This window comes from Pteropus vampyrus, unplaced genomic scaffold, assembly GCF_000151845.1.
Source record: "Pteropus vampyrus isolate Shadow unplaced genomic scaffold, Pvam_2.0 Scaffold20, whole genome shotgun sequence".
Lineage (NCBI taxonomy): Eukaryota > Metazoa > Chordata > Mammalia > Chiroptera > Pteropodidae > Pteropus > Pteropus vampyrus.
Genome location: NW_011888801.1, coordinates 421,029 through 436,375, shown reverse-complemented (window position 1 = coordinate 436,375; position 15,347 = coordinate 421,029). Strand labels below are relative to the sequence as shown.

At 40.1% G+C, this 15,347-nt stretch overlaps 1 protein-coding gene across 7 annotated transcripts in view; it reads left to right on the top strand.

Moving 5' to 3' along the window:
- Positions 1-14,784, top strand: part of MICU1 (mitochondrial calcium uptake 1) — a 196,073-nt gene extending 181,289 nt beyond the window's left edge. For 4 of the 7 annotated variants that reach the window (XM_023527888.1, XM_023527890.1, XM_023527891.1 and 1 more), the window contains 2 exons: positions 9,863-9,952; positions 13,789-14,233. In XM_023527888.1, coding sequence (XP_023383656.1) covers positions 9,863-9,952; positions 13,789-13,949 — 251 coding nt within the window. In that variant the 3' untranslated portion in view covers positions 13,950-14,233. Of the gene's footprint in view, positions 1-9,862; positions 9,953-13,788 lie in introns of all 7 variants that reach the window. The other 3 variants (XM_011355210.2, XM_023527889.1, XM_011355208.2) reach the window with 2 other exon arrangements.
- The last annotated feature ends 563 nt before the right edge of the window (positions 14,785-15,347 follow it).

Here is a 15,347-nt window from a genome sequence, read left to right as displayed (position 1 = left end):
AATTTTGAATGAATAAAGGAGTCTTAGTCTTTTTGGCATTTAGGTCCCTACTAGGTTGTTGGGGGAGTCAGAAATTTCTCATGAAGTAATTTCTAGAACACAACGAACTCTTATATTCTGAACAATCATCTGTGACAGACAAACCACCACCCTCTCTTGAGCCCTAAGAATCCTGTAGCATTGCCCTTTGGAGAACTGTGAGGCCATCTGGAACACTAATAGCAGCTATTATTAATAGCAGCTTCCGTATGCCAGGCATAACGCTAAGTGCTTTGTGGACATTATCTCTCTTCATCCTTAAAACTTGAAAGGTATTAACCCCCATTTTATGGATGAAAAATATAAAACTAAACAGCTTGCTCATGGTTACCCAGCTAAGCAGTAGTAGAACCAGGATTAAGCACAGGTCTCTCTAACCCCAAAATCTGTATTCTTATCACACCATCTTGTTTCCTCTCAGTATATCCCAAAATGCTGCTGGAATTTGGAAATCTTTGCTGAAATAAAATCCGTGAGGCAATGCAGCTTTGCCATTTTGAACTATGCTTCAGTAGCTTAAGAAAGACAGGGTCTTGGCTATTTCCTCCCATTTCCCTTTGGCTAAGTTAACCATTCTTAGGGGGAGAATAAAGGCCTTTTGGAAATTGTGATGTTTTGGAGTTAGTGCCCTTCCCTTGAATATGAAATATGTGTGACATTTTCCTTCTACAATTGTTTCTTCTGTCCAGGCCCAGGTTCTACAGACACACCCTAACATCTGTAGTGCATACCTTACTTATAGTAACATAGACTCTCGGAGTTGTCTAATCTACCTTCTTATCCCACATAGGAGACACATCTGTGTTTGTCACCTTTCTAAACATATAATTCTTCAGCAAAGAAATCAATAAACAAAATCCTAAAGTAACTTAAGTAAGATCACGTAGCACGGAAAGTTGGTATTCCTTCAAAGGAAAAAAAGAGACATACATATATTCTAAGCTTTCAGTTTCTCAACATAGAAATATAGGATATACAGATGTGAACTTCTCAGCTTCTACGAATGAGGGTGTTCTTTACCACCTCTACTTATTGGTGTGACAAGGATTTGTTACACTTTTAAATACCGATCTAACATCTAGCATTAACAATATGCAAGAAATGTGTAAGCACAAATTTTGGTTTTAAACTCTGACCTGAGTTCAGTTACCTGCTACTCAGTTACCTTTCCCCTGCCTGCTTATCTTATTAAAGAGCTAACAGACTGAAAACAACCTATCCTAATATGGAAACTTTGCAAAAAGAGATTTTAAAAAAATAAAAAGATGACCCTAGGACCTGATAAGGCTTACTTTTGTTCTCTTAGGAAGTGATATCTAATGCTTTTTCTCAGTCACTTCTGAGATTCAAATTCTTTTAGAAGTTATAAGTTGTTTGTACTTATTAATGAGGATTGGAGCTTTTAGCTTTTCCTAAGTTTCATCATTCATACAAAAATTCTTGGGATCAGCACTTTCAGAAAGCATTATCATTATTTGTTCTCTGTTCCTAGGAATATCTAGCCCCTATTAGTATCGCTAATATCCTCAGCATTCAAGAGGGAGTTTTGTTTTTGTTTTTACTAGACTGTAAAATTTTGAAGCTATGAACCATATTTTCCACATCTTTGTATTTTATTCTGAGCCTAGAACAGTTCTATATATGTAGTAGATGTTCAGTTAATGTTGAATAAATGAGTGAATTAATTCTAAACATGATCAGATCCTGAAAGGATGGTGAAATGCTCTAATAAAAGCCTAGGGTCAGGGAAGAAATGATAGAACTATGACATCTTCCCACGTAATTTATTTTCTTGACACCAAGAGCAAATCACAGCTTCTCTGACCCTCAAGTTAGAGTTATACTAAATATATCCAAGGTTCTTCCAGATTTGAAATTCTATGACTATAACTAAATCAGCTTTTTGTGGAATGAAGTAATGTTTTAAGGAACATGTTATAGCTTACAGTTATATCCAAATCTGTATGAAAATGAACTAACTTCAAATATACGATAGCTGAAGGAAACTGGACTTCGGGTGGTTATCACACAATAGAATATATAGATATCAAATTGTAATGTGCACCTGAAAATTATATAATTGTATTAACCAATGTTACCCCAATAAACTTAATAAAAAAATAAATAAATAAAATTTAAGAAAAAAGAAAATGAACTAACTTATAATTATCAGACACATTTGAATCCAAAGCAAGGCTGTCAAATTCCCAAAAGAAGGGTGGCAGTTTTAATTTATTTTCTTTTTCAGAAATTTAAAACTTAATTAGACCTTGGCTAGTGCCTCTATAAGATCTAATTAATGGGGCTTGGTTTAGTAGTTGCAGAAGAATGACAGTTCTATAAAATGTACCTAAAAAGAGCACAGGTATATATAAATTATTGGTTTGAGGAACCTCAAAAGGACATTCCCAACCATTAATACCTTCCCCACATAGCTTCCTTGCTGCATAACAGATTACTACAAATTTAGCAGCCTAAAACAATATCTATTTATTATCTCTGTTTCTGTAAGTCAGAGTTTGGACACAGCATAGCTGGGTTCTCTGCTCAGGGTCAAATGGGGCTGAAATCAAGGTGTCAGAAGGGCTACATTCTCATCTGGAGTTTAGGATCCTCTTCCAAACTCATTTGGGTTCTTGGCAGAATTCCTTTCAATTGTAGGACTGACGTTCCCTCTTTCTTGTTGGCTGTCACTAGGGATCACTCTCAGCAGGCCACCGCAATTCCGTCATGTGGCCCTCTCACAGGCCCTCTCACAACAGGCAACTCACTTCTTCAAAGCCCACAGGAAAATCTCTTTCTCGAGTGTGCTGAGATGGACTCTTATGTTATACACCCATAATCATGGGAGTGATTATCTCATTACCTTCTCCACATAAAGTAACCTAAATCACAGGAGTAGCATCCCTTGATGATCACAAGTTCTGCTCCCCACTCAAGGAGAGGAGATTATACAGGGTGTGTATGCCAGCGGCTGGGAATGTTGGGGACCATCTCAGAAATCAGCCCACCACACTGGCCATAATTCAGGAAATTCCCACCTTTAGATTTTCTTTGAAGATTTCTGAAAATAGGAACATTTTAACTGATTTTAAGCCATATTATCTTAAAAAAACAAAACTTTGGGCTGGAACGGAGTGTAGATATCATTTTATTTAAACCCTTACTTTATTGTTTTTAACCTCTTCATTTACACATGAAGGAAATGACTTGCTCAAATCACAGCTAGTGTGATACAAAACAGACTGGAGATTCAGGTTCACTGACTTCCATACCACCCTTCTCTTTGATACATGGCACCTGCTGCTGCTAGAAGGACCTGAAAACTTATATAGGGGACTCAGTGCTTATATGTGAAGGTAGAAATAGGGGGAAATTCACAGAAAGAATTATAGAGCATCCCCCAGACAGCCATAGCAAGAGGCAGGAGACAGGAATGTCATGAAGATATGAGAGGAAGCGGTTATGGAGAAAAAACTCCTATTTTATAAATTCTTTTAAAGTTTGTGGGAGGCAAACCCCAGTGCTCCAGTTCATCATTTCATTTTGTAAAAACATTTACATGTGAAGAGGAGTGTTGGCCAGGATTCCATTCATTTAAGACAAAGTCGTCCACTTTTTAGAGGAAATTATTCATGATGTAGACAAGGAAGCTCAAATTCTAAAAGAAATGTTTGCTTTATGAGGCACTTTCTCTTCTGAGACCTGGTTTATTTCCCCAAATTTAAAGTTGCTTAGCAATTCTGAAGATTGATTCAGACTTAATTACATTGCTTTGAATATCTTGTGATTTAGAAAAATTTTATAAGTGCCCCAAGGAAGAGAAAGAGAGCTACTTTAGGGATTTGCGATTAGCAATAGGAGAGAGAGGAGGGTGAGGGTAGGATAAACTGTCAGAACATCCGCATCTGTAGGAAAGTTAGGACAAAAATCAGCCAACATGACATCCTACTCAGAAAAGGATCAGAAAGGAATTACACCAACTGGGAAAATACAGCGATTTAGTATTTATCATAAGCACTGCTTCTTTGGAGACTTCAAGATTTACTAATCTTAGAAGCCTCCAAAGCTTTCATAGGACACTTATAAATGTGAAGAGTATTTAGCCTTTCATATAATGTCAGCAAACCAAATTTAAATATATTAGTTGCTCTCACTTTAGCTGTCAGAGATTCAGACTCTGTTGAAGCTGACTGAAGACCACAAAGGAAATAATTTTGTAAAAGGTGAATAAAAGATACTTCCTCCTCAAGAATGAAGTTAGAATAAATTAGGAATTGGTTAAATAATGATACATCCTGTCAATGGAATACGATGCAGCTATTTAAAGGAACTATCTATGAACTGGTGTAGAATTATTTCTAAGATATGTTGTTAAATGAGTAAAGCAAAACCACATATTTTATTTACTACCATTTTTGTGAGACGAATTGAAGAATAAATAAATGATTTTATATCCAAAAATATTTCTGGGGAAACTGGAGATACTCGTTGCCTCTGGACAACTAGCTGGCAACTGGGGGATAAGGTGGGGAAGGAGCCTTCAGCTCTTCTGTGCCATTTGAATTTTGAAACAAGTGAATGTATTAACTAATGAAAAATAACTTTTTATAATAAAAAGAATGAAATTTTAATGAGGCTAAAAGAAAAAAGCAAGTGAATATGGTAAATTGGTCTCCAAATAAGACCTGGCTTTGTTATAAAGATTTCCTTACAAGGAGACTTAACTGGCCCTTTGTAAAATCTGTCCTGATGCTCTGCCCTATCCCCTTGCACCTTCTGTTTTAACTCTCTAGTCAGGCATTAACATCTCTTCCTGCTCTGGGGACTTTGTTGAAACTGATTCCTCCACCCCCACCCCACATGGTAATACATGCACAAATCCGGAGCAGTCTGTCTCTTTAATCGTTTAGAATTCAGATTCCAAATATACCTCCTACCAAATAAAGACTATTCCACTGTAACTCATATGTATCTATTAATATGTCTGCTATTTCTCCTACGTATTTCTCAATCTTAAGGGTATATACGATTTCCTCCACTAAACTGTAATCACCCTCTGGGTGTGTCAGCTGAAATCACTGACTGCCAAATAGTGCTGGTAGAAATGTTTGGCCTTTATAGACAAAATATGATGAGGATTTTTAAAGAAGCCAGATATAATACTGGATGCTGGCAATAAATCTTACTATAAATCATTTTGTACTAGATTAAGCACATAAGTTCATTGAAGCAGTCATCTGGGATGATGCTCTGAGGTTCAGAAAATCTGACTGCAGGTTTTCTCCATGGCATATAACTAAATATAGTATTTAGGAGCCGGGACCACCATCATCTCTGACAGGTGGGCAGCCTGAGCACACAGAGGGGTCAGCCTGCCTGTGGCTCCGAAGCACAGTGCAGGACAAGGAGTTGTTATCATTTCCATTATTAGTATATTGTATTGCTCTTGGCTCCTTAAATTGCTAGTTCTCCTAAATGTTATCCTGCCCCTCAACCCTTGAATCAGGTTGAAATGTGTGTGTTGCATTAGCCAAAGTATCTTGGAAGAAGATAAAAAAGAAAGGACAAGTGCTCTTTAAGGGAAAATCCTACCCCCTGTCCTCACCCTCCCCCGCCCCCCAGAGCCATCTAGGGATGGATTTAAGAAACTTAAGACATATATATCATAAGCCTTTCCAGGGCTAAAGCAGAAATATCTCCCCTTACTTAACCTTGGCAGTCACAAGCCAGCTTTTGATTCTCTCCACCGCAGTCCAGGAAGACAGGAATAATCACATGGCCACACAGCTAGAGACTGTCAGCCCAACTTGGCATATCACCTTTCCAAACACCTTTGCATTAGGAAGAGACAGGCAACTCCTAACTGGGTCACACTGTCCATAACTGTTTCTATGCATCAGAGGCAGCTGTGGGGAAAAGCTCCCAGGATGACCTTAGTTCATATGCTTTTCATTGGGTTGCAGTTTAATAAACTTTTTAAGTTGTCCCTGAAATTGTCAGTAAGTTCCAAGGGAATGCTAATGTCTTCCACTGTATAGATCTGTGGTCAAACTGTAATGCTGGTTCCTCACAACCTCCAGCTATTCGGCTATTCATTCCTGCCCACTGGCACCGAGTGCTTTTCTTTCATCTGAGCTCCTTCTCTTGTTTAGGGTGACAGATTCATGGAGAGGAATAGTATTGTCCACATAAGTGATCAAACAGATCCATTGTGTACAGGGAAAAAGATCACTGGGCTAGAGGTCAGGAGACTTAGATTCTAGACCCAGCTGTTATCAGCTAGCTTTATGACCCTGAGCAATTTATTTAACTTCTCTGGATTTCACATTCCCTCTGAGGTCTCTTCCAGTTCTAAGATTCTCTGATTCCATTGGACATTTGGGCTTTTAGGACTTTAGAATTCTCCTTTATTCTCTTTGACTATTGTGGTAAGTAGATAGTTTTATGTAATGTAGCTTCTGACATTATAGTCACACAAACTCGGCATGTGTTTCTTTCTACTATTGAATTGTCCGGGAATGGACCATGCCAGAGAGTAAATTGGAGACCTGGCACAACTCAGATTCTGCCTGGACTTTTCAAAAAGCCAGATGGTACCACATTTTTGAGTGCCAAGTAAGCCTGCTCCTACAAATTCTTCCCTGTCCTAGTCTAATAAAAATCACCCAGTCTCATGCCCATCTATTATTGCTCAGGTGGCTGGGCCAGATTTGTTCAAAAGGAATACATGGGCCTTAGAAACTTAGGCCTTCTCCAAGGAGACTTCATGGTCCATGTGGACATTTTTCAGATTAGAAACTAGAATTCCAGCCATCAGTCAATTAGTGTCATCAAATAGGGGAGGCCCAAATTCCACTGCCAACGACTGGTCTGCTTGGGGAGGTCAACATCTGAAGGAGGACGGAGGAGCGTTGTTCTGCTTGCTGTGATTTAATTATGACTTTGTGATTGATTCAGGGATGTGGAAACAAATATGAATGAGCCAACTCTCAGTACCAGCTGTCAAGCACTTGGCTTGTAATCTGCTGTCCTCCCACTTGTCCCAAGCACTACCAGCTTGACAGCTCACCAGCTAGTTCAGTGTTTCTTCCTCTGCGGTGATTCACACCCTCAGGGTCTGAGGATCTTGTGCTGTGAAAGGGCACCCCCACTAGGCTGTTTGCTGGCTGGTAACATCCCAGTGGTTTGCGTTACAATGACTTAGCAGCCCTGGTTTTTCCTCCTATAGCATAAATGGTGTCAGAGCCCTCATGTGAGATGGAACATAATCTATAACTATGCTGTCAAGAGATGGCATTTGTAATGAGGCATTCCTGCAGGTGGCCCCAGAGGTCCCTATTCTATAACCACTTAATACCGCTTTAATGGGTTTTCACTAAAAATTCTCAAGAGCTCTCACTGACATCCTTGGATATCATTTTAGTTACTGGCTTATTTAGAGGAAAGGGCCCATCTTTATGGGGAGGATAGACACTTGGAATATCAAGAGGAATTAGCAAGTAGGCACTCTGCCCTAGGAGAATGGAAGAACTGGGAAAGAGAAAAAGAGGATAGTTATCAGTTATGACAGAAGTGTGGAGCTGATGTGAAATGCAGAAAAAGAAATGTTTAACCAAAAGCGTTCATGTTTCTCTTAACACAGAACGGGCTTTGATCCACTTCTCAGGACACATTTCTGTGGTTGCAAAGGGTAATTCAGTAGGCGATCACAGTTTGAGAGCATCCAGTTTCTCTTGATCTGATTGTGTTTTTGCTGAGCAGTCTTTTGAGGTGAATTGAGTTTCCTTTGTATATTTTCCAACTGAGAAGTATAATAACCAGCTGTTATCATTTCGGTTCTCCAGATAGTTACTACGTTCATTGTAAATTGGCCTTCTGATTTCTCTTCCTTCCCTGCACAGTTTAGTTACCTGGAATCAGTTCTTAACTGAGCCCGCTGCGAAAATCAAGTGTCTAGACCTACAAAGCTGTTTCTAAATTCTAAAACTTACACAGTCATATAGATTCCCCAACTACCCTTTCAGCAGTTAGCCACATCTCATAAATATCCACCACAATAGTATCTTCTGCTTTAGTCTTTTAGTTTAAGGGACATTGATTCTTCCTTCACCCTAACTCACATCTTGGGAGAAATGACAGTGTGAACAGTAACTAACCCAAAGCTGCAGGAAAAGGAAACTGACTCTTCCTATCCTCCCAAATAGCCTAGTCCCCCTCAAGCCAGAGGCTGTGAGCACTGAGGTATAGCCTAGCTTGTGGCCAATATTACCTCTCTTCTGCTTTTTGCCACTCAAGATCATCAGCTATTTCTGTTTACCTCCACCCCCATCCCCACTTCAGATTCTAGAAAACACGAATAAACTGTTTTTTGCACTACTAAGCCACTTCAGCAGTTATATTGTGACATCCCCTCATTTGAATGTGAGAAATTTAAATCTAAAGAGATCAAACAACTCCATCAGATTCACAAAGAATGTTAGTGGTGGAGCCAGGACTAGAGCTCAGGTCTTGTGACTTCATGCACAGTTTTCTACTGCATCACCTTGCTCCTCTGCATTGCCCTGGTATTTGTATCTGCTGACCTTGGGGACACTGAATATATCGAGATGACAGAGGTGAAGTGAAAGAGCAAATGCAGAAAAAATGACAAGAAATAACTGAAGTTATAGGAATGAAATAAGCAGAGAAGGCACACTGACTAGTTTAAGTTCACATTGCTTCTGCATCAGTAAAAATTCTTATCTTTCCTCCGTGTTTTACCTCACTTAAGAGTATGTCTGTAAACAATAACATAATTTGTAATGATATATGTGTATGTAATTTATAGATGTAGCTAGATCAGGAGAAATGGGAGAAAAGGCAGTGAAAATTGCCTAGTCTTTCCTGGCTTTTTTTTCCTGAGAACCCAATTCTTACATGATTGCTAATGTTTAACAGGAAATGTCAGAGAAAGAGAAAATGGCAAGAGAAAAGAGATTTTCTGCTGAGGTCTGAAAAAAGACAAACAAAAAAGCTTGCATACTTAACTAGTGAGATGGGGTCCACTGCTTATCCCAAGGGGCACAGTTGGAAAGGACAAAGTGGCTGGTGGAAAACTTGTAGGGAGGAGGGGCAAGGAGCTCATCCATGCAGGTACTTAGCTGTCAATCAGTAACCGAAGGGTGAAGCCTTAGCATCCCAAGACAAGCCTCTTTATTCCCCACCTCCAGTTCCTTTTGCTGCCTGGTTATTTCCTTGTCTTTTTGTTATCATGTTCTTTCCAGTGGGAGAGACGTACAAATAAGGAGACTATAGTTATCTCAGACATTCTTTATATTTTTTCAAGGCACACTTCTGGTAATAATTTATTAGAAAGGCCACCACTGTGTGCTCTAGACTGTTAGAATCCCATCCTCAAATATTATGTGGATTTTCACTTTTTAAATTTTTTATTATGGTAAAAGATATAACATAAAGATGCCATTTAAACTATTTTCGAGTATACAAATCAGTGTCATTAATTACATTCACAATATTGTACAACCATCACCATTATTTCTAAAACTTTTCCATCGCCCCAAACAGAGATCTATAATATCATTACCACTAACTCCCCATTCCTCCTTCCCGCAGGCTCAGGTAACCTCTTCTCTACATTCTGTCTCTATGAACTTAATATCAGCCATTCTTACTTAGTCGTATATACCTCCTAAAGCATGGCAGCAATAGAAAAGAATTGAAAACTCTATCATGACTGAGTACTTTTATCCCTCCCATTCAGAGAAAGCAAAATGACAGTTGCTCTGCTATGCAAATTTAGCCTCTTTCTTTCTTCTTTCAGTGACCATGCAGCAAGTGGCCAGAACAGTGGCTAAAGTGGAACTCTCAGACCATGTGTGTGATGTGGTGTTTGCACTCTTTGACTGCGATGGTGAGTGGAGCCCTCGGAGTCAGCTGGGAAAACTGAGCCTTACTGCCCTTGTTTCTAATGGAGCCTTGCAGACAATGAACTAGTCCCAGTGTACTAGCCTATACTTCGTCAGCTTACCTTTTTCACATATCAAGAGCTCAGTCCTCAGTGTCATGACATTGAGAAATATAACCCCTGGTCCTGGCTTGTATTTTCTATTTTTTATTGTAATTCCAATTTGTCTATAGGTCTAAATTAATTTATGACCATAAGGATCTTAAAAATGGAAACACTTAAACTACAGTAGTGTTTTAAAAATTAAATAAACAATAAACTCAAACATAAAAGCTTAAAAAAATGGAAACAAAAATGTTGGACACAGCTTGCTGCTTAGTAGATTAGGAGCACTCAGGTATTTGAATGCCTCTTAGAAGAAAATGGTACTTCTCTCTTCACCTCCCAAAAGGCACAGTTTCAGTCATTCACATTCCATCGTAGCATTCCAGCTTACAATGGTCTATTGTGTCTGTCACCACCCTGTAGTTAGCCCATTTAAGAGATCCTCATTCTGCTCTGGCATTATTTCTCAGCTATGTTGGCCGAAATAATAATAATAATCCTAATCTACTAAGCAGCAAGCTGTGTAATAATAATAACAACATTCACAATGGAGACTCACACTTTAATAATAATAATAATAATATTCACAATGGAGACTCACACTTCTTTCAGTGCTTACTATGAGCCAGGCACTGAGCTAAGCTGCTCATTTAATCCTCTGATGTAGGAATTGTTACTAACTACATTTTCCAGATAAGGGAGCTGAGACTCAGAGGTCGAATAATTTTCCCAGGATCACCAAGGTAGTAGATGTCAAAACCAGGATTTGAGTCAAAGCTGTGCTACCTCCTTCCTATGTAACCTTCATTGCTTGTCCCAGGGTCAGGATTCATTGTTCATCTTCCTCCAGGAAACGAGGCTAATGGAATTCAAGAATCAGCTCAAAAGCTTCTGCCTATATGAAAGTTTTCATTTTGGTCCCAGTATAATGAATCGCTCTGGTTTTTTCATTCCTTAATTTGGTTCGGTTTGTCTGCATTATCTACTACATTACACTCTATCTCTGTGTATGCGCCTTATCTTCCCTACTAAATTGTGAGCTTTTTAAAGATGGACTTTCCCCCATGAGACCTAAGATAGTACTTCCCCCATCGGACCTTCCCCCATAAGACCTAAGATAGTACTTTGCACATAACAATCGTTGATTAACTTAAGTGATGTAAGTTATTAAGTTGAGCTTGAGTTGTTTAAATCTGCCACCTGCATCCACAGCCGAGGTCTGAATCAAAGGAAGTCCCAGGGCTAGGATAAGGAGATGGCCTCGTCCGCAGGGGGTGGCTCATTCTCTAAGCATCCCTGTCCCATATGATACCAGTAGTTAGTTATATGTGGCTATTTAAATTTAAATTAAAACTTTAAAACTCAGTTCTTTGGTCTCCCTACCCACATTTCAAATGCTCAGTAGCCGCATGTAGCCAGCGGCTACTGCACTGAATAGCACAGATAAAAAACATTTCTCCCATCAAAGAGAGTTCTGATGAACAGCACTGCTATAGAGATTAACTGTCCCCAGATTTTGTTTTTACTCTATCATGTTTAGGTGGTTTGAGTTTTTTCCAAGAAACATTTATTTTTATAATTTTTGAAGTCAACATCCTAGAGCTGGTCTGTGAAGTGAATATGGGAATAAAGGCAGCCAGCTTCACCATTCACCTCTTCTCCTGGGAAGGCCTGGGAAATGGTGTTTGATTTTCCAACCTTTTAGAAGCAGGCTTTGTCACTACCTACTTGAACCACCTTTAAGAAAATCATATGACACCTCTGGGGCTTATTTTCTAAATCTACAGAAAAAAAAAAGTATATATTAAATTAAAAGGCCATTGTTATTTCTATCAGTGCAAGGTCTTAGGTCAGAATGTCAGAGGACAGAGAATTCCAAGTTTCAAACAGGCTTACTCATCACAGAATTTAGAGTTGCACTCACAGGTCTCATACATGCAGATAAATGACATTCAGTCATATACTTGGTTCAGAGGCAACAGAAGCCAGTCTGACTGGTCAGCTCTGGCCTTAGGGAAGCAGGAAATAAATTCCATGGTAGTTTAAGTGAAATGACCTCAGATTTTTTTCATCTTAAGCTTCTTTTTTTAATACAAAATATTAAGAATCTTCTTTAGAGTTTTTTGTTCTTTAGATTACATTCTTAATAAGCCATATGATTGATTACTTTTCAGGCTAGCCAGGCTACTTTTAAACTTTTTATATTGAAGTATAATATACATACAGAAAAGTGTAAATATCATATGTTAAGTGTACAGCTTAGTAATTTTATAAAACCGAACATACCTGTGTAACCACCAGAAACATCACATTACCTGGACCACGGAGGCCCCCTGGTGCTACCTTCCAGTCATTTCCTCTCCCAAGGATAGTCACTCTCCTGACTTCTAGTATCATAGATGGTTTTACCTGTTATTGTTTGCTTGTTTAATCTTGCTGTGAGGTTATCTCTGAGGCTGCCGGTGCTCTCTTCAGCCAGAAAACCTGGATCAGTTTCGGTTTTCAGGTACTCTCTAAAAAAGTAAACCATTTTTTCCCTCTTTCCACTCTTCCCAGACTGATCGTTAGTAGAGAGGTCCGTTTGCTGGTATCCTAGTACCTTATCACCATCGGTAATGGCTGCCTTTCTTTTAATCAGCAGACTTTTTACTCCTGGGCATCTAGTTAGAAGGTAACTGTCTTCTACTGGAGTGGTTACTGTTCCATGTGACTTGAGAGGTGACCTTTCGTTAAGCCAGATGCTCTCCAAGTTTTCTTCCAGACCTGAGAGTCTGCCACTGAATAGGGTGGGACGGAAAGCCATGAGATAATGGGCTTAACCCAGGGCCAGATTGTGATCTTGATTTTCATCATGAAAAGCTCTCACTTCTCACCTGGACCATTGCAATAGTCTCCTAACTGGCTCCCATACTTCGGTTATGCCACTCTCCAGTGCCATCCCCATATATCTAACCAGAGAAATCTATTCAAACTGGAAATCTAACTACATCTCACTCCCCTACTTCCAGTCCTTCTCTGGTGCTCCACTGCATAGTAGATAAACTGTAAACCCTTTAAAGAGAATGCAAGATCCTTGGAAACCTATCTCCTGCCCACCTCTTTAGTTTACTTGCCATGCCCCCACCTCTGTGTGTCCAGCAACACCTCACTACTTGTATTCTCCATCAGCCATGCTGCTCCCTGCCTATGCCTTTGTTTATGCTGCTATCACTACCTGGAATGCCTCCTCCATCTCACCCCTCTTTACTTGGCCAATTCCTGTTCATCCTTTGGGATCCAACTTAAGAGTCACCTCCAGAAAGCCTTTATTGATCTGTACCTGCACCACCCCCCAGCCTAGGTTAAATATGTTTCCTCTGTACCCCGTAGCATCCATTGTTTACCCATTATGGCATTTACCACACTATTGAGATAATGTATTTGTCTCTCCCACAACTTGAGAGTATTTCAAAGGACAAAGTCTTATTTATCTCTTTATTCACAACACCTAGCACAAGACCCGACATATAATCTCATTCATCTTTGTCACGCTACACTAAACTGTCACTGAGTTGCATGCAGTTGGAAACATCAAGGAATGAGCAAATCAGTTCATTTTAAGCCAAGAGAATTTAAAATGGCTGTGAGAGAGCCCTGGGCTTTAGAACCCACGTTGTGTGAAGAATGGAATTTTTCTCAGTGTCTTTGTTCCAAGACCTCCTCTCATCTATCCCTGCTGTGTTTGCCTCTTCCTCTAGGCAATGGGGAGCTGAGCAATAAGGAATTTGTTTCCATCATGAAGCAACGACTGATGAGAGGCCTGGAGAAGCCCAAAGACATGGGCTTCACCCGTCTCATGCAGGCCATGTGGAAATGTGCACAAGAAACTGCCTGGGACTTCGCTTTGCCCAAACAGTAATCCTGAACGTCAAGGGGAGCCACCTCCCCCACCCAAGCACCCTGGCCCCTTTAGCAGAGCCTTGGCACAGCCTTTCCTGCTGCTCCTTCTGGAAGGAATGTTCCCTTCCATTTGAGAATGATCTCAGGATTCAACCAGTTTCCCCTCTCCATCCTGCCCCCGTCCCAGTGTTCTGCTAGGCTCAGATTTCTGCCCAATGATTATCCCCGTAGGTTTTCAAAAACATGAATAAGTCCTAAAAAGTCAGACTTTTGGCACCTTCAACAGCACTACCCAGTCAAGCACCCTATGGACAAAGAATGCAAGGACATTCACAGCTATCTGCCAATCCTGGGAAATACCCAGTTCCCAAGTCATTTATGCTGTGGGTTTCTATTAATAAGAATATTCCTTGCTTTTTCTCCTGCTGGTGCTTTTAAGCTACAAGCTGGGAAAACCTCTGGCAGGCAAAAGGATGTCTGTGATGAATGATAATAAGGATGACTGGGCCACTGTGCACTGGCAGGAAGCCTGGGCCAGAGGAAGGATCTGTGTCAGTCCCCAAGGAGGCTCAGAGGCCTGCTCCAGGAAGGCGATGTGCACAGTGGGAATGGAGCAAGATTTGAAAATTAAAGGAGCTGCTCACTGGCTCTGTCCGCTCCCTAAGAAGACTCCAATGCAACTCTGTGCTTAATGAGCAGCAGTGATTGAGTTCGTATTCCCTGCAAGTGCCATTTTGCTCTGGGAATGTGTCTCTGAAGCTAAGCCTGGCTCGGGAGCCTGTCTGCCCTCTGTCTTAAACACTTGTAAAATATCACTTTAATTATAGCAGTTTGCAATAAACCTATACAAAGGCTCTTGTCTCCTTTATTTTAGGATCCTCTGGGGCCCTTTTCATTTCATTTCTCCACTGGGTTTCAGATCCTGCTAGCAGAAGACCTGTTTTCTTTTCACCAGAGTCTGGTTGTTCCTGTTGAAAGGCAACTTTAGGCACAAACAAGAAGTGAGGGGACTTGGAAGCTAGCGATGGCATTGTCTTAGCATAGTTCGGACAGCATTTCCTCCTGAGTCAACATACATACATAGTCCTTGATTAGTCATTGCCCATGATAAGGAACTAAGATGGAGTGGTGGAGTATATGAGAAGCATCTGGCATGGTGGACCTAAGTTTTAAGAACCACAGTAACCGGTATTTTATATGGACTCAACTCTGCCACTAACTCAGTGTGGCCTTGAGCAAGCAAGTAATTTCCCATCTGTTTTTTCAACTGTAAAATGACAGATAGGATTGAGCTTAATGGGCTCTAAGATTTCTTCCAGGTCTAAAAGCCTCTCCTTCAGCTCTCCTCCAGAATTCCTACAGCTTCCAAACTCCTAGTGCTTCCTGCAAGGCCTGGAAGTTGGTAGAGAGTGCTTAT